General features: G+C 33.2%; 1 protein-coding gene across 6 annotated transcripts; it reads left to right on the forward strand.

Moving 5' to 3' along the window:
• Positions 1–1,680: 1,680 nt before the first annotated feature.
• On the forward strand, positions 1,681–27,774 carry SAR1 (SUPPRESSOR OF AUXIN RESISTANCE1). 6 transcript variants are annotated; one of them, XM_068637446.2, is made up of 28 exons: positions 1,681–2,005; positions 2,089–2,221; positions 2,311–2,581; positions 2,883–2,943; positions 3,082–3,239; positions 5,990–6,075; positions 8,440–8,544; positions 8,632–8,726; positions 9,471–9,591; positions 10,185–10,367; positions 10,480–10,669; positions 13,380–13,951; positions 16,047–16,209; positions 17,319–17,593; positions 17,717–17,904; positions 20,161–20,237; positions 20,320–20,666; positions 22,690–22,758; positions 22,840–23,158; positions 23,531–23,662; positions 23,807–23,915; positions 24,014–24,085; positions 24,303–24,426; positions 25,004–25,111; positions 25,413–25,553; positions 26,894–27,067; positions 27,143–27,263; positions 27,380–27,774. In XM_068637446.2, the coding sequence occupies exons 1-27, from the start codon at positions 1,818–1,820 to the stop codon at positions 27,182–27,184; spliced, it is 4,503 nt and encodes a 1,500-aa protein (XP_068493547.1). In that variant the 5' UTR covers positions 1,681–1,817; the 3' UTR covers positions 27,185–27,263; positions 27,380–27,774. The 6 variants fall into 6 exon arrangements, with proteins under 6 accessions (XP_068493547.1, XP_068493549.1, XP_068493550.1 ...); XM_068637448.2 differs by having other exon boundaries at positions 23,534–23,662; XM_068637449.2 differs by having other exon boundaries at positions 1,709–2,005; positions 8,426–8,544.
• The last annotated feature ends 38 nt before the right edge of the window (positions 27,775–27,812 follow it).

Below are 27,812 nucleotides of genomic sequence, written 5' to 3' on the forward strand. Positions count from 1 at the left end.
TTCTGGCTCCGATAATTAAACCTGATATTCCCATTTCCATCCGTAAAGGTATACATTCTACCCATAATCCCTCTCTACATTATAATGCTTGAAGTTATCATAGACTATCTCAACCTTTTTTTACTTACCTTTCATATATTTCCTTTGTGTCTATTCTGAAGTCTGTAGGTGATGTCTTAGCACATTCTGGTTGGCGTCAAACCATGCTTTATGAAATGAGTGCGCTTTAAAATAATGGAACCTGGGACCTCGTTCCTTTACCTTATGGGAAATCTGTTATTGGTTGCAGGTTTCTTTGCTATTAAAATTGGTCCTAATGGTACTATTGATCGTCTCAAAGCTTGTTTTGTGGCTAAGGGTTATACCAAAATTGTTGGTTTAGACTATGATGATACTTTTTCTCCAGTAACAAAGATGACTTCAATTCGCTTATTTATAGCCATGTCTTCTACAATGACATCTTTATCAACTGGATGTCAAAAATGCTTTTTTTAACAATGGTATTGTTATTTCACAGAGGAAGTATGTGATGACTTTCTACGACAAGTGCACCGCGTTGTCATAAGTAATACTTGTCCATAAGGGCGGATATCGATCCCACAATGAACAATTCAATTATCAAGTACAAAAATCGCTAAATATAAAGACAAAATAATTAAAAGTGTGTTGAAATTGAATGAGTTGGCTATGATCAATAAGAAAACAGACAAAGAATTTGGTTGCTTTAAGTTGGAATAATAAGGATTAAGTTTCATTTTTCTCACTCTAACGTATTTTGATTAACATGTTAATATTAAGTTCTTTGATTGAAATTGATGGCAGTAAGAAATTCATTTATATCGATTTCTTGCATATAAAATTTTTAAGAATGCTTCATAAATATCAATTTCTCGCATATTTATAAAAATATCTTAGAATCACACTCAGACATTAATGACAATTAACATTTCAAGTATATTTCTAATACTCAAATATGTTAAGTATCACTGTTAGAATCCTAAAAATACCTCAGTCAGATCTAAGATTCTCAAACTGTCACAACGATTTAGAAGTAAAACAACAATACCAATAATCAATAAAGAATAAAATATTAAATATTTAAATATCACCTCAATACATAAGAGTTCGACACAACTTATTCCTAATCCCAAATGGGTTACAATTGGTTACTAGCACATTCCATTCTTCCAATTGGTTATAATTCACTCAATGGTGTTTTCTTTTCACTCTGTCACACTAGGGTTGTGCCTCTAGCCCCTATTTAACCTAATTGCTATGGTTATGTGACTTTGTCGTGCTCATAGACTTAATGATAAATTCATAAAAATAACCAATTTAATCTTTCGCATTCTAGTATAGTAAAAAATAAATTACACCTTTATTACAACAAATTTAATTTAATTTAAATTGATTAATATAATTGAATACATATTTGATAAAATATTAATTAATGTTGATATAAAATAATCTTAAAAAAATTATTAAAGATTTTAAATTTATAAATTAAAAAATAAGTAAATACTCATCTCAAAATTAATTACATATTAATACTAATTTTATCAATATTTTTAATAATATATCATGTGATAATTATGAAATATTATAATTTCTTCTTCTTGTTATACTAAAAACAAAAGTACTAAACCCACTATTTAATAAACTCATTGAAATTGAATCCATATAAACACTGAAATCCTTAAAATGCTTTAACGTTTTTCTTATTAGTTTTACCTTTTAGCGCCAAAGTCTCAAAACCCCAAGTTCTTCTTCACATGCACTAGGGTTTTGCTTCGCTACTGCAATTCCATTTGACGAAAATGGGAACCGGTTCAGCATTAGCTGGGAAGGAAGTTCCCGTCGTCGGAAGCGACGCCGTTCGCTGGATCGATCTCTCCGTTGCTTCTTCCTCCAGCATTGTCGCCGTCAACGGCGACGCCGCTCCTCCTACCACCTACGACCGCGCCTCTTGCTTCGTCGTCGGAGATCCTCCTACCTATCTCATCTGGTTCTCTTCTTCTCTCTCTCTCTCTCTCTCATTTATAATTTCATTTTTCGCGTTCCGAAAACTCACCGTTTTGCTAACCGCAGGAGAATTCACAAGACTCTACCTCACTCTCTTGAGTTGCTTGAACTCGGTGCTTCCAAGGAATTCCCTCGCGTGGGACTCAGATTCACTTTCCCCGACGCGCTTTGCCCATTCGCGTTCATATGCAAAAACGAGGTTACTTACTTCTTCACCACGTTTGGTTGGGTTTGCTGTGTGTGTTTTTGCATTCGCAGTTCATTTGGTTGCCTTTGTCTTTGGCGCAGATTTCTGGTGCTTCTAGATTCCCTTACTTGCTCTATGTGTTGACTGTCTCTGGCGTTGCTTACCTCTTGAGAATTCGAAATCTTTCTGCATATGCGTCCATTTCCATTTTCCCTGTGGAAGAGCTTCTGGAGGTTAATGTGCGTGGTTATATTGCCAATCACGCGGCAACGATAGCTGCCGTGACTGCCACTGCAGGGGGTCTCGTTGTTGGTACGAGTGATGGTTCTGTTTTCTGTTTCCAACTCGGTGTACTAGATCCCAGTGCTCCTGGTATGAACTTGCTATTTTCTCTCTGGACATGCGTTTTCTCTTGCCTATGTTTGCTTTCGTAGTAAATTGTTTCGTATCTCCTAGGGGAACTTAAGAATGCACTGAACTGCACCCCTATTCTGGTTTAGGCTGGTGTTGTGGGATGTTTTGATGGTGAATTAGAAAATAGGGATGGGGTTCAGTTGTATGGCAACATAAGTTCATCTTTTGACAGTCTTGAATTTCTCCTTTTGTTTTGAAATTTCGGTTATGTCTATTTTATCACTTTTCAATGGTTTCTTTTTATTTGTTTTTGTCAAAGATTTTGTCCATGAGCTCAGAGATGAAGCTGGAATCACTCGCTTGTGGGGTTTAATACCGCGGTATTTCCTTCTTAAATTCTAATACTCGTTAAGCATGTTTAGTATCTTTTCCATGTTTCTAATATATTGTTTCTTCATTTGATTGAATCTGTCTCTATGATGTGAATTATAAGAAATTTCATTGAAATGTGTCTTTAGGGGGAAAATGGTGGGTACTGTACAGGAGTTGGTAATTTTGGAGTTGCACGAGAAAAAGTTTGTCTGTGTGCTTCATTTGGATGGGACTTTACGTATTTGGGATCTTGCATCTCGCAGCAGGGTCTTTAGTCATAACATGGGGATTATGACAATGACAGGTATTGTCTACCTCTTGGATTTAATTCCATCCTACAGTATTTTTTACTTGTCCATAGTTAGTAATGCATTTAGATAGGAGTTTAATGAGCAAGTTATGTGTATGATGTGTCAGAAGTTTAGGGCGTCGATGTGTTTCATAGAAGAGTATTAAGTGAGAGTTGTTCTCTATGAGGAACTTTGTGCTGTGTTCTTCCTTTGCTATTTGATTACTTTCGTATCCCTTTGATGGTCTAATCCAGAAAATATACAAATAGAAGGCTTAAATTTTTTGAAGTCCATGATAATGTATCATTTTTTCTACTCTCTATTGTTTGTTTTGACCTTTTAATCCAGCAATGTTTGCCATCAACTTTATCAAATTAAGATTCAAATAATGAATCGTGAATCTTAATTTTGTATGAAATTGTAGGATTCAAGTACAATGAAAAATTATTTCAAATATATGATACAAATAATATATAGTTTTCAATTTAAACAATTCAAACTAGTAATAGATAAAACGACTAAAGCAGAAGTCATACTAAACAAGACTATTAGTTATATCTAAGTTTGTGAAGTCTTTATTTACAAGCAATTGAATGGCTAAATAGGGTACATGCATTGAATGAGTGAGTGGCAAACAAAGGTGGAATAGTAAAGTGGGATGAGTTCCTGAGTGTTATTTCTTAATTCCTCTTTAAGCTCACATATTTTTTAATTGTTTTTTTATTAGAATTGGTGAAAAAGAATTCATGAATGGTTGAATTGTATCAATGATATGAAATTAAGTAGATATTAAGAAGTGGACTTTAAACCTAACTCAATCTTATAAAATCGGTTTATAAGGTGAGATTTGCACATACTTATATACTATAAAATATCTTAATCTTTAGTTAATGTAGGATCTCAAACACTCTCTCTCACGCCAAGGTTGCTAACTCGTGTGTTGGACTATATATTAATGGGTGGCCAATAGCGGTCTGATAACCGGTGACCTGATAAGTCCAACAAACGTACCATTTGAGAGAAGAAGATTGAATGTATTTATGAATGTGTAAGATCAAAAGGTTTAGAACTTCTATTATTATTGGGAAGAAAAGTTGTCCTATGGTATTTTGCAAACTAACAAACATCACCATGAAAAGACTTAGGGTACTAACAAACTTCTAACAAATATTTTTATAAATAAAACAAAAAAATAAGGACTTTAGGGTACTAAATGAAGGATGAATGACCAAGATGTCTGTGTTAAAACCATATTTGAGAGGATGACCAAGATTCAGGGCCTTGCTGAAGATTAGAAGTTTGTGCCTGCACTCTAGTACACTTTTTATTTTTTTCTTGCTGGTATAAACCTTGTTACTGTTTAGCAATTCTAATCATCCTCCTCGTGGAAAGATCTGGGGAAACACAATGGGAATGAAAAAAAATATCACTTCACAATTTAAATCTTGGGTAATCTTATGAATAGACAAGAGGTTATTAGATAATTTGGGGGACCTTCACCTATTCGTAATATCTCAGGTGCAAAATGGTTTGTTTCATTTATTGATGATTGTACTCGGGTTACCTAGATATTCCTCATGAAAGATAAGTTCGAAGTTTTTCAATAGTAGAGTCATTCACATATGTAAGATACAAAGTCATTTGAGATTTATCTTGAGATACAAATCAGTAGATAGCCAAGATGTACCAGATCGTGGTTCATAAGATCCTAATGACTATGTTTGCCATAACTTGGGTTGGCCCTTGGCATAATAGTAGGTCAAAACCTGCATACACAGTCTTTAGGTTACACAAGACAAAAGCAAAAATTATCTTATTTTTATAGAGACTAAACATAAATCACCATATTTTATGAGGACAAAAACTCTATATTTGTAGGGACATAAAACATGTTTTTTGTAATGGCTGATCACCTAGCTATGGTATCCAAATACTCCTAAAATGCAAAAAAGTATTGGTGTTTGACACATATTTGACATCACTACATACCTGAAATATATCCATTGATTTTTTTGAGTAAATTATTTTTATGACTACCAGACATCTAAGATACTGTAAGATATAACTCGAGACCCAATTTCACACTTACTGTAGTTTTTTATTTGTTATATTTATTGTTAAAATGTATGTTTTATGTGATATTCTAACTTGGGCAGGGATAATGTATATTTTGTTGATGGGTTCATAGTAAAAAGAATACATTCTATTAAGTGGGGTAAAAGATATTTAACTATGCTTACTTGTAATGATCACAAGTATATTTTAAATTGTGATTATTTTTTATTTTATGTATTGATGAGCAATTGCCAATGTGAATATCTCTTTATAAATATTGTGCACTTATATTTTTTTACACACACTTCTTAAAGTATCTTGGTTGTGTTGTTGTATCTTGATTTTTTAAAATTTTCCATATCCCCATATCAGTTTCATGATGTACTTTTATTATACTATATTTGGGTTTTCTAGCATGTTGGATTCGAAGCAGGTGACAATGAATATTGTGGAGATAATAACTCATTTTTTTTTGCTCTGATTAAAACATATTTAAGCTTAAACAAAACATCCTAGTTTAGTTTAATTTGTCTGTGTAATTCTCCGGAGTCTATTAGAATGTTAAACGTCGTCTCTTTTTTGCTGGCATGTCAAATGCAATTAAGTACATTTGATCTCTTCTTTACTTTGCTTATTGATATATTATATTCTCCCAATTCTTTTGTGTACTTGTACTATCTGCTCTCATACTTTGCTGTTTGTATTTCAGGTGCTACCTTTGAAAGGTTATGGGTGGGTCAATCTTACCCAGATACCAACATAATTCCTTTGGCAATTTTATTTCGAGACACCTCGGTATGCATTTATAGACATTCTGATTTCTTACTCTTTTTTTAAATACAACTTTACAATATTGATGATGTTTAGATTATCTTCTGTTTTGGAATTACACTTGAATGAAACTTCATAGTCTCTGAAGTTTGATGATAGCAGGACTTGTTAAAGGAGGACATATATTTTATTAGGAGTTAAAAAAATGCATATGTCGATTGAAGATTTCCTGTTTTAAATGTATTTCTCACATTTTAAATAATAATTTTACAGTTCTACACTAACATTGAAGCCTATGAAAGAATCCAATTTGGTTTCTTGTGATCAATACGTTAAGTTGGAAATAGCAAAGTTAGATGAATCTGTAAAATAGTCTTTTGAAGTATCGGTCTGGTGATAATAATTTCACAATGATAATTATTATTTAAATTTGGCTTGAAAAGGACTGCATTTTGTAACCTAAGATGCTATGTTTAAGCATTAATTAGTGAAATAGGAACAAAATTTGATGATATAGAAATATAATTCATATGAAATATTAAATTAGCAACATTTTACTCCCTTGTTTTGTTTTATAATTTCAATTTATTTGATGGAGTGTGATAAAATTTCCCCTGTCCTCTCCTTTAGGGTATGTTTGGATTGGGGAGTGAATTTGAGGGAGTGAATTTGTAGTGATTTAAGAGGAAAGTGTGAAGAAAGTGAGGTTGTTTGGATTAAGGTATGTTAGAGTGGATTTGTGAAGAAAGTTTATTGAAGTTTGTGAGTGATGTAATGGTTGTAAGAGTATTTTGAATTATTTTTAATAGTGTGAATTACAAAATTATAAATTTACCCTTGTGTATAAAAATGAAAAAAATAATAATAATTAATTTTGTGTATATTTTAGTTGATTAAAATAATATAAAATTACAATTATAAATAAAGAATAAAAAATGTAAAATTAAAATAAAGAAATAAAATTATATTATTTTTATTTTATTAATCTAAATTACATTATTATATATATATATATTAATCTAAATAATTATAGTTATTTAATTTATATTACATTATGTTATATATATATATTAAGTACATATTTTTTTATATAAGAAAAGTAATATTACTGATGATTTTTATTATTATTAATTAAGAAAAATATTTTTGAGAATGTTTTCAATTCAAATATTACACTGGACAAAAAAAGCACATTTATTTGGGGACAAAAATGGAAACTAAAAAAAATCTTACGTGGCTTTCTCTGCTGGGTTCCACTTTCTTCTCAACTATGAGAAGATACCTTATACCCCTCATTCATCTTTCTTCGCCTTTCCATCTGTCTAAATGACTAGAAACAAACAAAAAATTTCTGTCTTTTTCCATCCGCATGTACAGTATATACATAGATACAAACAGAGCATTAATGATATTAAAATCAATTTCATATTCATTGTGGTTCCTTGGACTCTTAGAGGGAGGTGGAGAAGGTGTATGCAGCTATATGTTGGCATGGACTTCATTTTCTCATATATTTAGGGAAGGCAATAATTGTGTTGATAAATTGGCTAATCTGAGTGTTGATAATAAGTTAGGCATTTTTTGGTACACTGCTGTTCTGCGTCCTTGTCTTAGTTTGGACATTTTCCATAACATATAACAATTTCCTTTATTCCATGTTTAGATTGTGTTCCTTTTTCTTACATGTGTTTTGGTTTGGTTCCCCATGTTTTGTATTCCTTTCTTTTCTCTTTTATGTTATGTTTCATGTGATGACAGATAATTGGTGGATGTTGAGGTGTTAGTCTAACTGAAATGTCAAAATTCATACTGATGACTAACATGAGTTTTTATAAGAAAAAAATAAATAAAGTTTTATATTCATTGTGTATGCATACTTGTTTATGCAATTGCCAGCTAATGAGCCAAATGAGTTGGCTAGGCTTCTGAACTTTTTTAACTAATAATGCCTAGAAATTGTGGTTGTGTTCGCTTATTTAGTTCACGAGATTTCCTTCTAATTCTAAAGCAAATAATTGATCAAAATTTGGAATTCTCCTATATGTTTTTGCTTAGTACTTTGTGTTTGAATTTCTGTTGTTTTCTGTCACTCTATGGTTCTTTTGTGTTCCCTTTTTTCTTTTTCTCCCACTTTTTGGATTGAATCTTCTATCTTCTATCATAAATTTGGGCTGAAATGGTAACATTGTAGTTTTTCTTATGTTTTCATTTCATAATAATCTACATCTGTTGAAATTTGTTGAGAGAAATTTGGGTTTGTTAAAGATGGTGTAATCTGTTGTAGCATTCGATGTTCATTCAGCTAATGTAAATTTGATATTACACTTTGACTTGTTATATTTGTTTTGTTTTCTTTTTGTAACTGAGTTTTTAGGCTTAATTGTGAAGGATGAAAACTTGGAGACGATCTCTTTATATAGTATCGTGTATAATTTTGGAGATAGAGTTGTGTTTTCTATGGAGTCTTCAGTGCAAAATATTCCCTTGGAGGAGGTAATCTGTTGTTTTTATTCATTCAGCTTGAATTGGATGTGATTTTTCCCCTTGCTCCAGATATGAGTGTCCTTTTATTTTGTGCAGGGAAGATGCCTTGATGTTAAATTAACATTGGATAAGATATGGATACTGAAGGATGATGAATTAGTATCACACACATTCTCTACAAATACTGATGAGTAGGCAACATTTTCAGTTCTTTAATATCTGGCTGTTCATTTGATCATGTTTCAGAAGTAGTTGTGGAATAAAAAACCTGAAACTATATCTGCAGTGGTTTTAGCATTTTATTGCTCAATTGGAAAAAATGAAGTTGATTTAGAACTCTTACGTAGCTAAATCTTTGCCAATTGATAGTGATAGTACATGTTTTGTTGTCCATAATTCCAAAGGCGGGCAGGCTGGGTGGGGGTCTGTTTTGGTGCTGTTGTAAAATTTTATACTCTCATAACACATAATTTGCTTTTGAAAATGGTTTTCATCTGCAATATATTTACAAGTATCCATCATGTCATTCTACAGTTTTGTCAAATTTCTGAAAATTTAGATATTATATTGAGATTGTTGCTAACTGCTTATGTTTGAAAAAAAATATGGTACATAAATTATATTACTTGCAAATGCAATGCAGTATAGTCAATTTTGGGTTATTTTGGAACTCATTTAGAAATATACAATGGTGGTAGCTTTTAATCTAGTCAATTGTAACGTTTGGAATATAACAATCATTTAGTAAGTTATTCAATCTTCTAAAGAGTATTTCACTTTACACTAGTGTGAAAGGTTCTTAACTCTATATATTAAGATGTAAAAGAAAAAGTTTACTAGACAAATGAGGATTGAGAGTGCTCCTAGTCATACTATACGAAAATCCAGACATCCATTTTTTATTTTTGCTTAGTTGTTATATTGTGTTTTGTCAGGGTAGAAGCATTTTCTTATGCTTTACAGGAGGAATTTGTTGCTGATCAACTATTTCAAAGTTCAGAGCATCATGCAGATGAAATTTTACAGATTGCACATTCAATATTTTCATCTTCAAAGGTATTAGGTCACGTATAATTTTCATCTTGAAAGGTCTTGGAGGCTTTTTATTCCTTTGCTATTATTAATCGAAAAGAGGTGTACTTCATAGTTCATTAAATGCATCTACACACATTGGTTGCACCGCATTTGTGTACACTCAAATACATGTGCACTGGGTTTGCTTATTGCTAATGTTGATTACTCATGGTGGTGGTTTGTATCCAAACTCTCTGGGCGTATTTAATGATACTGTAATTGCATACCTGATAGGCTCTTGGTGCTTGGTTGCTTATCACATACTTAGTTTTCGTGGTTTAGGATGTCTATATGTATCAATTTAAGTGGTTGGTTCTAGCTTGTGTAACATTTACTCTGAAAAGCGTTTCTGTCAATATGTGTTAATGGTTTCTAGAAGCAACTTATCTTCATTGCTTCTGAAGGTTTAAAAAAATGTAAGTTTTGAACTACCTGTTTTTCTACCAAGTAGCATGTAAATTGTTACTGTTCTGGGAGTTCTCATACGCTTAAAGAAACAACTTAATTATTTCTTTTATTGCTGAAAGAAGAAATTCATCAAGAGGAAGAGTTTGATTCAGTTATCTTTTCTGCAGGATGATATTTTACCTTTTGTATCTTGTGTTTTCTTAAGAAGGTTGCTTCTTCCTGGGGTTCATCAAAATGCTACTTTGTATGCAACTCTAGTTGAGTATAGCAGGCATTTGGGTGAATCTGAGTTGCAAACATTAACTGCGGATGGGATAAAAAAGGAGATACTTTCAGTCATCGAACATGAGGTTAACATTGTCAAAATTTATTAAATCTTTTTCATATGTCCTTAATTTTTTTCCTCTTTAATTTTAATGATGGGAAAGTTGTGGTAAACTGACGAGATTGATAATGCTGTAGGTTGGATCTGAAAAAGTCTCTTTATTGCACTGCTGGAAAAGTTTTTTCACTCGCTATTTCCATAATTGGTGCAAGAACAATGCTTTGTATGGTTTGGTTGTTGATTCCTCTTCTGATGCCGTTGGTGTAATCAGAAAAAATTCCATTTCACTCTTTCGGTCTTTGGAAGATATTGAGCGGATCATGGAGGGTAAATAATAACTATAATTACCTCTATCTCTTTTCTCTCAATGAATTCTTATATTATAAAATATATTTTTGGCTTTTTTCTTAAATCGTTGTTGTTAGAAAACCTTTAGAAACTATGCAGAGAGAGCAAGAAAAGAGAGAGAAAATTAGTCTTTTATTTTTTGAATGAAAGAGAGGTAGAATAAGTGTTATCAATTATCGGCCGTGGTGGAAATCGGTGTTGGATTTGTCAGCGAATGCCACAGCTGGGTGGTGGCGAATCGTTTTTCACATTGCATTCCATGGCAGCCGCTTCGGTCATCGCTGAATGACATCATGGAATGGCTGTCGCGGAAATCACATCTTATGGGTAGAAGAAGAGGCCTCGGGTCCGTTAGAGCTGACCCGACTTGAGGGAACACCCTATTTTTTTTTCATGTGTTATACAAGACCCATGTTAGAAAAGAATAGATGGCTTAGCTAAACCAAGAGGGGGAATGAATCTTGGTTTTAAAACTTTAAAAAAAGATCGGCCCTCTCAAGTTTTTTTTTTTAAAAATTGATTCACTATGGAAAACAAAATGCAATGAATTTAGGAATTAGAATTGATAAAAGATTGTTAACAACAATATAATAAAGACAGGGAAGGAGAAAGATTGCTGAAGAAATTTATGTTGGTTCATATCACAAATGATCCTAAGTGCAGTCTCAATTTTTTCAATCTAAGAATAATTGAATTTTCACTATCTTCTAAGTTTGTACAAAGCCTAACAATGACAATTCAAAGTTAGGTCAACTCTTGAACACAGTCAATTTTAACATAATCAACTTTTGATTGCACTAGAGGATATACACTGGAACACTCCACCAATATTACAAGGAAAAGATGTACCAAAGTTCACATCAGAAGCAAGGCACTTTTATTTTTCTTTACTCTTTTCTATGTTTCATTAATTTTTTTGCATTGCTATTATATTTATGCATTTTACGTATTTATATAGATGAGGACTTGACATCTCGACTGTTGCCCGATAGTATGTGGGACTATAGGCTTAACAAACCTTACTAAGATAGACCCTAATACCATCTTAGGAAGTGACATTTAAGTCTAACTTAACTTCACAAAACCGATTTGATACTGCAAGGTTTACATTAGATTCATAATATAATTTGGTTATATCTCTAGATGTGGGATCCTCAACAGTAACAAACTACCAAGTAGATGCAGTTGAGAACTACATTTGTTTAATACAACTCTTAATAGCTTTAAATTCATTAGCTTGCCATTGTAAATGTTAGAGATATGATTTGATTACATTAGATAGAGATATATAATGACTTAATAGTGAAGTATATTTCCCTTTATTAAATATTGATTTTGTCTCTTCTATTGTATCTCTTCTTCATTATAAATAAGAATAATCATGTGTCTACACATTACACAAAATTTATTGTATTTTTTTTTGGGTTTCTTTCTTAACATAGTATATACTGTGATGTAATTTGTCTCTAATCCTTTCAACAAGGTATCGAGGGTCTAACGAGAAGGGAACTTAAATGCGTTCTTTCCTTGTGGGTCCAAAACTCTTAAGAGTAAATTTTTTAGAAACTATGTACATTTTCTGATTTAATTTTTTCCACTGCGATCACTGTTCATGCACCGTTCAAAAATGTTGTCATAGTTTGGCATGTTTTTCTTTCGTCGAGTATTTTCTGGCCAACAACCATCATTGGCATCACCTTGATGACTGGTGATCATTTTTTCTCTTTGATAGCTGTTGTGCCTTGTTAGCGTTTTTGCTTCCCAGCAACTATCATGCTCTCTGAGTAATTTTGCTTTCCAGCAATGTGTTTGAGCATGTTGCTTTTCTCAGCCAATGTGTCCTCTGATCATTTTTTGATTTCCAACAGCTGGCTCACTCCCTTAGCAGCTTTTGCTTTCTGGCAGCTTCTGTATTATCAATTCATTTTATGCTCTCCAACAGCTGTTCTGTCTCGGATTATTTTGAATATGCTTGACTCGTGATATGTATATTCCAGCTTGAGAGGGAATTTTAAGATATGATTTGAAAGGAGGAAGCATATTGAAGATTGATTGTTGCTTTAATAGAGAAAAAAACATGTCTGGGGAATATCTATTAGCTTTGTCATTATTTACTTTGTCTGTTTTAGTACCCTCAACTGGCTAACATGTTTACTAAGTCTCTCAATGGGTCTTGAGTGGATGACGTTTGTAACAAGTTTTTCTCAGGATACTTATGCTCCAATTTGAGGGGGAGTGTTAGATACATGATTTCATTATATTAGGGATATGATTTGATTATATAGAATAGAGATATATGATTTTGTTTGTTAGTAAAATATTTTACCAAATATTTCTCATTATTGATTTTGTTCCTTATTATTGTATCTCTTTTCATTAAAAAATAGAATACTCGTGTGTACACAATACACAATCCATTACATTCCTTCTCGGCTTCTCTCTTCTCAATGTGGTACTAGAGCAGTATTCTGTGACCTGTTTTGTTATTATCCTTTCAACAGTTAATGATGGCTGCCTTTCACCAGAAACTATACAACCAACAAGAATAACAAACTAAAAAGAAGACGGTGTTGAGAACTGCATCAGTTCTAATGCAACTTAATAGTTTTAAATTAATTAACTTGCATTATAATCAGTTCTCTGCTTTCCTTTGCTTTCCTTAATATAGATTTTTGTTTATATTCTGTAGGCTCTTCAGATGATGTTGGTGAGCTCACGGGCCTCATGGATATTTTTGATGATGAACTGGAGTGTGAAATTCTAATCGAATTGCTCAGATGTGTTATGAGTTTCAGCCAACAGTTGGGCAAAACTGCTTCTTCTATATTTTATGAATCTCTTTTAACTACACCGGTGATCTCTTCTGAAGATATCATTCGCTATGTTGTAAAGATTCTTGAAACTGGATATTGTATGTCAGGTCCAGTGTTCCAAACATCTACTTCTGGGGATCATATAGTTGTTCTTGAGAAGGAGCTAGCAGATCATAAAAGTTTGAGGAAACTTTCCGTGGATATGTTTTTGTCCCTTCAAAGCTTGTACAAAAAGGCTTCTGCATGGGGCAGGATTTTAAATGTAATTGAGCGTTTCCTGAAATTTTTGGTTCCAAAGAAAGTTATACAAAATTTTAATACTGAAGTATCATCAAGCATAAATTCTTCCGTTATAGTACATGCTACTTATCAGATTGCAAAAATGATGTTTGAATCTGCCTGGGACTTTCTTCTATTTCTAAGCTATTTGGTGGACATCAGTGGCCAGGTGAGTCCATACTCATATATGTATGCATATTTATTGTCTGAAGTGTAATTGTTTTTTTATTGTGAGCATCATTTATTTGAAATTATTGTCTAATTAAATCAGATTGAAATCGGAAATTCTCATCTGTTTGTTTTGTTTTTTTCTTCATTCAATTGTAAAGCCTGTAAGTTTAATGCTTGGTGTACTTGAACTTGGATTGATGTTTTGTCAATTCTTCAGGTGTCATCAATCTGATCCACTATGAATCATGAGCACTATAATTTTTTTTTCTTTCGCTTTGCTGCCTTGGCACTGTGTTTCTGAGCCCTTATTGATGGCAATTTTCTTGTTTATGCCTGAATATTGTCATTCACACATGTCAAATATTGTCTTGATGCCATATATTTGAACAAGTTTGAAAGATTTAAGTTGAAAGGTGACAGTTAGAAATTAGGCAACATTACATGTGTAATTTATCTTATTTTTGTTTTTTTCCAATCCCATGTAATAATAACATGGAGAATCTAAGTGGCAATCACTACTGCAATAGTAGAATCTGACTTTGAAATGAGATTGAGAGTCATGGGTCCCTCCAAATTAATCTTCAAGTCATCTAAGATAATTTTTAGCCATAGTAACTCACATAGCCCTTGTGCCATGGACCTGAATTCTGATTTAGCGGATGATCTTGCCACCACATTCTGTTTTTTGCTTCTCCTTGTCACTAAGTTCTCACCTAGGAAAGTATAATATCCAGTTGTTGATCTTCTATCAGCAAGAGAACCTACATACTTTGCATCAGTGTAGCCTTCAATAGTTAGTCTTCCATTTCCTTTGAATAGTATTCCCTTTTCGAGGGCTGCCTTTCAAGTAATGTAGAATTCTATAAGCAACTTGAAGATGAGATTCCTTCGTTCATGCATAAACTGACTGGAACCTGACTGACGACACTCATTGAAAGAGTAATGTTTGGCCATGTGTGAGCAAAATATATTAATTTTCTAATCAGTCTCGGATGCATCTTTTTGTCTATTGCTGATTTCTTTTCTGCCTTACATAACTTATTATTAGGATCCATTGGAGTTGATACTGGTATGCACCCAATTTTCCCAGTTTTTGCCAGCAAATCAGTTATATATTTTTGCTGAGATATGAAAATTCCCTGGTTAGAGTAGGCTACTTTAATCCTTAAAAAATACTTTAATCTTCCTAGCTCTTTTAGTAGTTCAAATTCTTGGAATAGTCTGTGTCAATTCTTCCTTCTCTTTTTCATCATTTCTAGTCAGTCACTAATTATAATACCATCAACATGACCTAGAAGTACTGTTACCCCCTTTTTCCCTGTTATAAACAAAATGTGATCTCCTTGACTTTGTTTGTAGCCAAATCTTTACACATCATCTTTCCACAACTGCACCAAGTCAACATATAAAACTGTCATTTTTTTACTCTATCAACTCCAACAACCAATAATTGACATGTTCATTAAGTCTCTCAAGGAGTCTTATGTTGATGGCATTTGTAACAAACTTGACTAACAGATAAGTATGCTCCATCTTGAGGGAAAGTGTTAAAAGGTATGATTTGAAAGGACAAAATGTATTGAAATTGATTGTCACTTTGTTGGATAGAAAGTTATGTTTGGGTAAATGTATACCAGTGTTGTCCAATTAGAAAATATATTCACCAAGTCACTAAGGGGCATATGTAAGAAGTTTGGTGCATTTCACCTATTTGCTCATGCTCGAGGGGGAGTTTAAAATCTTGTACATATGTTAGAATCCTATAGATATAGTAACAATTAATATTAGGATCTAAGATTGATTCTATATTTGTTATTAGCCTATAATATTCTGTAATTATGTTTGCCGATCAAAAAAATAAAAAAAAATTTCTGTAATTATGTTTTCTTCCCTACAAATTGAGCAATTCTGTTGTGGTCTAAACACATGGAATTCACCATAGTCTCTCTCTTCTGAACAGCTACCATGTTGATCAAGTTCTCAACTTATACAGACAGTTGTATTTGTTAAGGAAATGCTATTGCCTTTTTCTAGATGTAGATTAATATCTTGTATGTTTCATGCATATATGTCGTGGTTTTTTTTTCATGCAGGTTCACATGACCCATGATGATATAAAAAAAGTACAGCTTGAGTTAATTCCAATGCTTCAAGAAACTATTTTTGAATGGCTAATCATAATCTTCTTTACGATCACACCATCTTCACCGGCTGTAACCGAGGACTTCAATTCTAAACTTTCATCACTACAAATAGGTAGGTTGTATGGTGATTTTACTTATATTGTATCATGGCAGTTCCAATTTACTTAGGTTGACATGAGTTTATCATTGTACGGGGATGCAGGCTCACAAGATTATTCCCCTTCTGAATTCTGAACGAAACAAGGAATTCTTCCATAAAGTAGCTCAGGATTTTAAATTGAGTTGATTCTAAAACAATTTCAACATTGTTTACACAGTTGGTGAAATCACATATCCTAAGACAAGAAGATGAAATTGGAGTTGTTTTTTCTTTGTCAATTATTAGATTTCATTTTATTAGATATGAATAAATTAAAGAGATAAGACATTTAAAATTAACAAGGAAATTATTGAAATAATTGTTGAATGAAGAAATGTCATCTCCATGCCTTTTAATGTGATATGATATGTGTAAATTTAAAATTGGGAGTCAAATTCACTCAATTAGGCAATACTATTTGGGAGACCAAAACAAAACAAGTATTACTTGGTATGGAATTATTGAAAAAGAGAGTAGATCCTAAAATCCTTCTTGTTCAAGAATAAGTACTTGGACTTATATTTTATAATAATAATGAAGAGGTGGATAATTAAAAAAATAATTTTTACGAAGTTCCTCATTATAATGCTTTCATTTTTTTGTACCTCACATCTTAGATAGAAATGCGGTTAAATTAGTGAGATATGGATTGCATTTTTATATTTAAGATCCTAAACTGTAAAAGTATTCAGTACAATACAGCTTATGCTCAATGGCTAAAAGAAATGTCAAAATTATATTTGTTCACTATTTGAGATTCATAAAATATTATAAGTTAGATACTCTAGATCATCAATAGTTAGAGAGGATGGAAAGACAGGTTTAGCTTAAATAGGAGTAGAGAGTGGAATTCAGCTTTGTTAGCGAAGGGTAAATGGGGTAGTGGCTTGGTTGTAAAGGAAAATCTTTGGAGTAGAGATCTTTCTCCTTCTCTGGTGATTTTCATTCAAGCAATAAAACTGCTTTTTTTCTTTCCTCCCCTTTCATTATGAGTTTGTAACATTTACAGTTGAGGCTTACTGGATTGAATATGTATAAGCCATACCTCTGATATTGTGTTAACCTTTTTGGGCGTGATACAGATAACAACATGGGGAAAAGATTATGGAATGAGAAGCTGGGCAGATGTGACTTTACATTGGCTTTTTTATTCTTGCTCAATGTTGGAAGTTCATCCTTAAACCATAGCCAGTTTTCTTCAGATCGTTTTTCAAATGCACAGAGCTTTATTAATAAGGCAAGAGACTTCATCAATTGGATCATTTGGGGTCAGGCTGGAGGATCTTCTACTTTCTTCAGCCGTTCTATTGATCTTGTATTTATTCTGTTCAAGCATGGCCAGTATGGTGCTGCTGAGGTTATTTACTTGTCCTTTTTTTCCCCGCAATGGGATATTGATCCTTTCTCTTTCTTTTTTACTCTATAGTTAGTTATCTTTACTGAAAATATCTTGTATTTCAATTTACAAATGTTTTAAAAGCAATTGCTTATGATCACGGAAGCACATTTACTAAAAGAGAAGACATCCCATAGTATTCAAGATGCTGATGGTGGATGGTGCATACGTCACCATCTTCTAGGGTGTTGCCTACTTGCACAGGTGCAGTGTGGATTACATGCAACCCAGAAGGATAAAAAAGTTTCTGATGCCATTCGTTGTTTCTTTAGGTATTACAATTCACCTTTGAAATATTTCTCTTCTTATTATTTGCATTGTGCGGTTACACAATTCAAAGATGCAATTTTTATTTTACATTTTCATCATGTTACTTGATTACTGAGTCGAGTGATATTGTTTATTTTCAACTAATTTGAGGTTATTGGAGTACATACATACTTTAACCTTTTTCTTTTACCATCTGTATAATTAACTAAGTTAGCTACAGTTTGTTACCTTCACTGCAGTCACTTACGTTAGTATTCTGGTTAGTCTTACAAGGTCTCTATAAGCTATAAATAGCTGAAGCTCACCTTTTTAATGCGGCTTTTGTAATCCCTCAATTCTTAATGAAATCCTCTTTTCTCTCTACTCTGTAATTCCAATGGAGGTTTTCAACTTGAGTTTCATTGAGAATTAAAAGGTCTAAATGGAAGTCATCTTACTTAAGGTACTCAAAATCAAGGTCCTACCTAGATTGGAGAAGATAGTGTGTAAATAAATTGTCTGATCATTGCTCAAATCTATAATCATACCTAAAGTACAAAACGGTATTCAAACACATGTACATATGCATAAAAATTAACATATATAGCATATAAGTTAAACTATAAAGATGTGCCCGTGCTGAACATGGACATGAAGAGCAAGAATATACCTGTCAAAATAAAATAAAAAAGTAAAATAAGAAGTGAAAAGACTGCTTACCATGACTCATATAACAATGGTTGGGTACTGGATATATTTATAAATAAATACTATTGATTACCTCTGAATCACATTTAAAATTGTTAAACTTAATTTGAAATGCATAAAGGTCTTGCACTTTCATCACAACTCTGGTTTTGCCCGATGGGCTGGCCTGAATAGTCCTTCAAATGAGCCGAGTTAGATTCATAAAATATTGGTCTAAATTGAAGTGGGTCAATTTGGCCTGGCCCATTTACCCTGCAGCCCAAATGGGCTTAGGACAGCCCAGCCCATAGACTTGTAAGTTGCCCTTTTTTTAAAATTATAATTATAATTTTAAAAAATTTGAAAACAATATTGTTTTATTGAAACACTGGATATGTTTTTAAATCGGGTCAAAATTTTAGAATGAGTTGGGCCACCCATTTTCCCAGCTCTACTCACAGGTGTACTAGTTGCGGAGTTGCCACCTGCAATAGCTGCACCCACATTAGCACAAGCTTCGCTTTAGACATTACAATGTTGCAAAACAGAGTAGTCCTTGGCATGGACTCCTTGCCGAACCGCACAAAATAGTAAGTTGAAGCCGGAAGAGAGGAATAGGTAACCAGGTCCATACACAACCTGACACGAACTTCCTGCCACTTATGAAACATTGATATTTGTATTTGCTTAATATATCCATAGCTAGCAACCAACATGGACCACTGCTCAACTGATCAAATCTACCAACCAGACAGTGTTCTGGAGAGATTATGGTGACGGGTTTGAGTGCTCCAGCTAGTCAAAAGGGCAGAAGATGAATTCTAAGGCTTTTAATTGTCTTAAAATTTGGGTAGTCCCCATGGGTTTTAGTTTTAAAAATAGGTATTGTGCAATCGTTGGCATAAACACAAAAATCTCACAGATCGTGTTTTGAGGTGGAAGCTTATTGCTAGGTTTGGCAAAAATGATATAATTGTGCAATTTCATTTGTTTTATGTTGCAATTTTAACTATGTGTATATTACTTATACTTGAGATGAATACAAAAGAATAGAGAATGAATTTGAGAGCTTGATTTCACTCTCTTAGGATCTCATTTATAATGACATTGGAGGTTCAGATACGATGAATGAGAGGGAAGAGAAAAGAATAAGAAAGGTCATATCTCGAAACTAGGTACAACCCAAAGCACACAACACTTTTCAATAATTTCTATTTAAGATGACCTATTCTAACACTTGTTACGTCTTTGCTATTACAGAAAGTGCTAAGTACTAAATCTCAGTTCTGAAGTGTTGCACAAATTGGGTAAACAGATTCAATGCTAAAAACTTATGACCTTGTGCATAAGTAACACGAATGTCAATTGATATAAGACTAAAACAAATGGAGTTAAGAATATTAGGAGATCTGAAATCAATTGTCAACTTAGAAATTTCAGTGATAACAGTAGTCTTCATGTGTGTGTTTGTGTGACTCCCTATATGTGTTTACATTGGCTTTCATTTTTTTATATTAAGTGTTTTATGTTCTCTGCATATTTACTTGTGGTTGCCTTGAAGTATGACCCATCACTCTTGGTGTTTATTTCAGGGCTTCTTCTGGAAGTGGTGCATCTGAGGCTCTGCAGAGTTTATCAGATGACTTAGGAATTATATACCTTGGTTTTAGTGAGTATTACTGTGGCTTAATTGTAAAGATCTTAGTAAGCAAATGGATAATCTTAACTTCAGTTTTCTGGTTTTTATGCAGGTGGTTGTACATCAATTGCTACATGGAAGCTTCAATACTATCAATGGGCAATGCAGTTATTTGAACGTTATAGCATCAGTGAAGGTGCTTTCCAGTTTGCACTTGCTGCGCTTAAGCAAGTTGATGAGGCTCTATATATGAAAGATGACAAGCGCACAAACAACTTAGTTAATGAATCAGTGACAACCATCAGAGGACGACTATGGGCAAATGTTTTCATATTTGCTTTAGACCTTGGTCGATATTATGATGCATATTGTGCAATAATTTCAAATCCAGATGAGGAGAGCAAATACATTTGCCTGAGACGTTTCATAATTGTTCTTTATGAACAAGGAGCTATAAAGGTTGGGACAAACTATGATAAACTCTTCTGATTTTTCTTAGTTGAATGACCTCTACTTATTGATTTCCTTAGGTTAATATTTAAAATAGAAGGAAGTAGATATCTAACTATCTATTTTTCAATGGTACTTTCATGCTACCATGTTCAAAGTTTGATTACAATACAAGAATATTAATTAGTTATGATTGCAGTGGGTATTTAAACTGAAGTTTGCAAGTTTAATTTAACTCCTACAACATTTTTCAGAGATGTAATTTAACTCCTACAACATCTGTTATGATTCCTGTACCTTTCTAGTTAAAAACAGCGTGATGTTATTCCTCAATTGCAGATTTATGTGTTGTAAATAGCAGATTATTAGGATAAAAAATATTCTCAATATCTCCATAGTAATTAGGAAAAAATATCTTCATAATCTTCTTATTTATTTCAATATATTTGTATTCCCCTTTTTAAAGGTTTTGGTTATTAAAAATAGAGATGATGAAAATGTAATTGGTGTGATTGATTTCAATAAAATAATTCTTTATTTTCTCACATAGTTCAAGTTGGTATCAGATCTCCTGATCTTGGGAATCCTGTTTCCGCTGCCATTTTAACTGCCATTGTTGTTGAGGTTAGTGGTGGGCTATAAAGGTGTGCCCTTCACGCCGCTAACATAGACATGGTCGTCAGGACCTCTTGAGCACCAAAGGGTGTGTAGTCTCATTATATTCTGATTTGGTTCGTATGCCAAATGGGTTTTTTTTTTGTTAGGAATCAAAGGGATAAGGGTTGAATCTTTATTCACTTCGTTTTTGGGTTTTTCAATGTATAGTATGAAAGCTTTTAAAGAAGAACTTGATCATTTGAAAACAGCTAATTGAATCAAGAACTAAGTCCTCTGGATTTAATACCCTATCTATGAAAGGTAAGAGTACATTCGATACTATTGGCCCCTTTAGGGTATTTGGATTTTGATTCTGGAGCGATCACATGACTTCTTTTCCTAAGCTCTTTAAATGATTTCCTAAGCTCTATCTCCCAAAGAAAATATGAACTTGATTTCCTTAAAAGAAACATGTAAGTTGGGATGTAGAATCTCAGGAAAACTTATCTATTTATTACACTGTAGAACAAAGTTGTTTATGTAGTTACTGTGGTAAGCTAGTTTATGCATGATCCAAGCGAAAGATACATGCAAGCAGTTAACAAAATTCTTGAGTCCAACCCAAGAGAGGTTATTCTTTAGGAAAGAAGACACCTTGAAGATATATACTGATGCGCGGACTTTGTAGATTCTGTTATTGACAAAATCTTTAGGGTACTGTATGTTTGTATGTTTCTTGGAGAGAGTTTAGTGACATGGAAAAGCAAAGGATAGGATAAAGTATCTTGTTGTAGTGTAGAAGCTGAATTTCAAGCCCTTTCTCTAGGTGTATGAACAACTTTGTATGAAGATCATACTTGATTACCTCAAAATAAAGGTTGACATCCCTGTGCAATTGTACTGTGATAACAAGTCAGCTATGAATGTTGCCCATAATCAAGTCTAACATGATAGAACCAAACATATTGAAATTGACAGACATCTTTATTAAAGGGGTTTCTCAAGGGAGATCCCAAGATCTTGTAGGCAAGTTGGGAACGATTGATATTGATTTACCAACTTTAGGGGGAGTGTTGTAAATAGCAGATTATTAGGATAAAAAGTATTCTCAATATCTCCATTGTAATTAGGAAATAATATCTTCATAATATTTCTGTTTATTTCAGCATATTTTTATTTTCTTTTTTAAAGGTTTTGGTTATTGCAAATAGAGATTATGAGAATGTAATTGGTGTGATTGATATCAATAAACTAATTCTTTACTTATATAGTTCAAGTATATGTTAATATTTGATTCATTTGTTGTGTTAAAGGAAGATGCATTTCAATAACTCCCTCGAGATATTTTATACTTTTCCGTTCACTTTCTTTTGGTAAAATTTCCATTTACTTACTTTAAGTACCCTTCCCCCTATCTTTTGTTTATTCTCTACAGATTCTTTGCAGCAATAAACTTCCTCTAATTGGTTTAGTGGACAAAGTGGAGCAAGAGCTTGCTTGGAAGGTATGTCCTAGCTGAACAAATTGTATGAGGTTAATTTTGAAGTTTTCTTCAGTATGCATAAATTTTACGTGTAATATGTAGGCTGAACGATCAGATATTTCTGCAAAGCCAAACTTGTATAAGTTGCTTTATGCATTTCAAATGCACCGGCATAATTGGCGACGTGCAGCACACTACATCTACATGTATTCAGCTCGTTTGAGAACTGAAGCAGCTTCGAAAGATAGTGTAGGCAGTTCCTTGATGTTGCAAGAGAGGTTGAATGCACTCTCTGCTGCAATCAATGCACTGCATCTTGTTCACCCTGCATATGCCTGGATTGATTCCTTGGTTGAGGGAAGTTCTCTTGTGAATGAACAGTATCCAAGTAAGAAAGCTAAAAGAACCCCAGATGAACATTGTAAGTAATTCAACTACAAAAGTCATGCTGGTAGTTATGAAGTAATCATTTCATTATGGATTCATGATGTTATATGAAATGAACAATTTTACTTCATTTTTTTAACAGAATGAAATATGCTGGGTCAAAAAGGATTCTTGTGTAATATAGTCTTTTTAAAAGTTACTCTTGTTAATATGTTGAGGGATTGGGTAGCTTTGTTTCATTAATGTTTCTTTTGTTCTTTTTTTTATTTTTAGTTTTAGTTTTAGTTTTTAGGTGGATCTTACTCTCCTTACTCATTATAATGATCCCTGTCTTGATGAATTTCTTCTTTTATCATGAAAGCATTTATTTGTTTTTGGAGTGGTGATGTTATTATCTTTAACATAGCAGCAGCTGATAATGATGCTGAGCCTCAAGGCTGGCAGTCCTCAATTGATATTGAAAAACTTGAGAATGAATTTGTGCTAACTTCAGCAGAGTATATGCTGTCATTGGTAAATGTGAAGTGGACATTTTCTGGTAAGTGTCTTTTCTTTTCAATTGTGAGGGAATCATATGGTTGGTTCCTGAGCAACTCTGGTGATATTACATGTTAAAGTACTTTGTATTTGTCATTTGATAGAATTTTAAACCAATTTTCATCCTCGCCCTTTCATTTTAAAGGAAAACATGGAGCTCTATCAGACTTGGCTGATCTTCTTGTCCAAAACAATTTATATGATATGGCCTTTACAGTTGTTGTCAGATTTTTCAAGGGTTCTGCACTGAAGAGGTATACATCTTGAACTTGAGATGCATGCCTACATGCATTCACACATATGCATGTGTATATATTGTTATGCTTATAAATATCTTTGTATTTCTCTTTAGGGAACTTGAAAGAGTGTTATCTGCTATCTCATTGAAATGCTGTCTTGACAAGGTGGAATCCACTTGGGTTGAGTATGTTGACCTATTCATTTCCATTCTTTTTAAAAACCGTTTTTAATTTTAAATTGATGAAATAAGATACCTGACTTTACAGGTCATTCTGTTTGGTTTAGAATTTGTGCTTTCATTATTGTTTATTTAGTGTTTGGGCAATTGCCTTAATTTCAAAAACTTCTTTACACTGTTTCTGTCAGTATGAATTGTGTTATGTACTCTTTATTAATTTCAGGGAACGCAGTCATTTACTGGCATCATCAAAGAATGAGATGGTAGTCCATGGTTCACCTGTTACTGTTTCCACAACTTCACGAACTGAAAGAAGCAGTCAGTGGGCAACACTCAAGCTTTACCTTGTTAGTATCTTCTGCTTGTTTTAATGTGTTGTATCCCTCTGAACATTTAGACATTCTTTTTGCCTTTGTTTTGTAACAATTTGGGAAAAGAAGAAAAAATTTCATGTAAGTGTAGATTATGTGATGAGATGTATTAAGTTGAGAAGAATGTTATTTTTTTATGTAGGCATTACTGTTATTTAGAAACTAATCAAGTTGGAATATTAAAAAAAAAATAATCATTAGTATATAATGGATGTGTTGTCTCTCAAGTTAGAGCTATGTCTTGATATTCTACTATTTTTTGTCCCTGCATTGAAAGGGTTGAAGAACTTAAACCCCATAAACTTGTGGTATTGGATTTAGTGTTCCACGCTCATTTGAATTTCTTTCAGATGTGTAGACTGTTACAGATGGAAGTTTTCCCTAATAAAAGACATTTTTACGCTTGTGCATGTCTCTTGTCAGTTTTTCTTAGTGGGGATACAATTCTGTCGTTTTTCTGTGTTTGTGGTTGTTTAAGACAATTTACGTAGCTTTTATTTTCATTTTTGAGTCCCTGTTTCACCCTTTGTTTAAAATTGCTCCTAAATTGCAGGAAAGGTATAAGGAATTTCATGGTAGACTACCGATTATTGTTGCAGAGACTCTTCTACGTGCAGATTCTAAGATTGAATTGCCTCTTTGGCTTGTGCAATTGTTCAAGGTAATTTTCTAGGCTGAAAACTGCAGTCAATGATTGGGGTTCATTGATGCAAGAGAGTGCCTGCTTGTTTTGAAAATTGGTCTCCGTAACATTTCAATGATACATATTATATGATTCCTATATATGAATCTATCTAAAATTTCCAGTTTTCAATGAAACTAAAACTATATAAAATGCTATTCTAGTTGCTTCTGTTCTACAAATTTAAGGGATATTTTTTCCATTATCATGCAGCCAGCCGTGGGTGCTACAATATTGGCTTTTGTACAGTTACTGATATTGTTTGTATGGCTTGTGACAGGAGGGTCAAAGGGAAAGGTTGTGGGGGATGACTGGCAGGGAATCAAATCCTGCATCTTTATTTCAGCTTTATGTTACATATGATCGATATGCAGATGCTACTTACCTTTTACTTGAGTGCATAGACTCATTTGCCTCAATGGTAAATTCTTTTTACTCTTACTGATGATCACTTCGATTTTTTTATGCTCAGCTGATATATGATATATCAACAACTAGTTACTTCTATCACCTGACTTCTTGAGTTGTCTTCTGCTGCATTGTAAATATTTTACTCAACAGATTTTTTTTTTTGTCATGGAAATTGATAATATTAGTTAAATTGAAAGTTATTTGAAGAGTTCTATTTACCCATGTCTGATACTTGTTACCTTTACATTATATTGGATTTATTATTATGACGTGTATTAAGAAGTAGACTTTAAGTCTAACTCAACCTTATAATACAAGTTTATAAGGTGAAATTTGCACCTATTTATATTCTATGAAATACTTTTATCTCTAGTCGATGTGTGACCTACAACACACTTCCCTCACATCGAGATTCTCCAGCTCGTGTCTTATAAGGCTAACAAACTCTCGCCAAAATAGACTTTAAATGACTTTAATGCCATATTAAAAAGTTGACTTTAGGCTTAACTTAATCTTATAAAATCAATTTATAAGGTGAGGTTTCTACGTACTTATATACTATGAAATATCCTACTATCTAGTTGATGTGTGATCTTCAACAACGGGCAAGTCCCAACGCAATGGTAAAGTCTCTTTGCATTTGCCTAGCACGGAGTCTTCTAACACTATGCTTGTTGTACGGCTAAAAATTGTTTTGCAGTGTAATTGTTACTTGATGGGTATTTAGAAACAGTTCTTTTGGATATGTTGAGTGGTTACTATGGGTACTGAAAATTCTGGTTGGAGTCTGTGGTGGTCACTGATGAACTAGTGCATAAATTTTATGTGGTTTAGCTTGTTTAATTTTTTGGTTTGTTAAGGGGTTCAAGATTTATGACAAGTTTTTGGGTTGTATTTTGTGACAATGTTAAGGTGATCAAGATTAATGACAGTTTTAGTGATAAGATTAGGGAGGTTGTGTTTCAGAAAGCGTTAGTCTTTGGTTGTTCTACCCTCATGCATTTGTGATCATTATCAAGTTGGTGTCTATTATTAATGTTGACACTCAAAGCTATTCTGCCCTTTCTTCTCCTATGTGCAACCAAGGATGTCATAGGTTTGGGAACCGTTGTCCGAGTTTTTCTTTTTGATATTGGGTGGTATGGGCTCTGTTCCTTCGCTGTTTGGAGTGCTGAGTTTCTTTTCTCTTGGTGATAGCTTCCTATTAAAATGGGTTGCAATACTTCTGCTGTCATATTGATATTCATGATACAGTATGGTGGCAACTTTCAAGTTTATGTAGTGCATGACTTAGCCGCAGTGTCATTTGTCCGTTCTGTATTTAATACTGTTGGTAATATCGTTTTGCAGAGACCAGCAGATATAATTAGAAGGAAAAGACCGTTTGCTGTTTGGTTCCCATACACTACCATTGAGCGGCTTCTGTACCGGCTCGAGGAATTAATCAGAATGGGTCACATGGTTGATCACTGTGACAAGCTCAAAAAGATGTTACATGGTTCTTTACAGAGTCATCTCAAGATGGTAGGCATAATTAGTCTCTTTTTTTTTCTTTGCTTGTCACATGTTCATACCAATCTTTTTCTGTCTGCATTTCAGTTGAAGGTGGACTCAAATGATGCCGTTTCTGTAACTTCTTGATTGCTTCTTACACTGACATCTGGAAGTTGTAGATAATAGTGTGATCACAGTGCCTCTTCATTATTCGCTCTGTTCAATGGTTTGTCTTTTGAGTGATCATTTCTCTTCATTATGCATCCCTGTCACTTACTCTTACTTGTTTCCCTCATGTATATATGGCTTGTTCCTTTGAGTGATCATTTCTCTGCTGAACAGCATAAGATCCAGTGGAAAGGCCCTGGCAAGATGGCATGGAGTGTGAAAATTTTGGGATGAAAAAGCCATGGCTGAGGAGGGTATTTCCCTTTCTCTCTTAGAACGAGAACAGGACAAAATAACTGAATGATGGTCACCTCCTTATCTGTCAAGAATTGGAGATGTAGTCCATTTAGTGCATGTCCTTGAGCAACGATTTAAAATTTGTATATGATTTATCTTCTGGAAATTTTGAGCAAGGTTGACTGACTTTGTTTGATTGAGGGATATGCAATGAGGCTCGTCGGATACTCCTCTTAAATGGGGTGTTTATGTCAGATATATGTATCAGATACCGATATTTGTATGATACTCTTATGATACATGATCAATTTAAAAAAATATGTTGGATTTTTTATAATTTTAGTACGATTTTAACATAATTTTAAAAATG

This window comes from Phaseolus vulgaris, chromosome 7 (genome assembly GCF_051622355.1).
Source record: "Phaseolus vulgaris cultivar YP4 chromosome 7, ASM5162235v1, whole genome shotgun sequence".
Taxonomy (NCBI): Eukaryota; Viridiplantae; Streptophyta; class Magnoliopsida; order Fabales; family Fabaceae; genus Phaseolus; species Phaseolus vulgaris.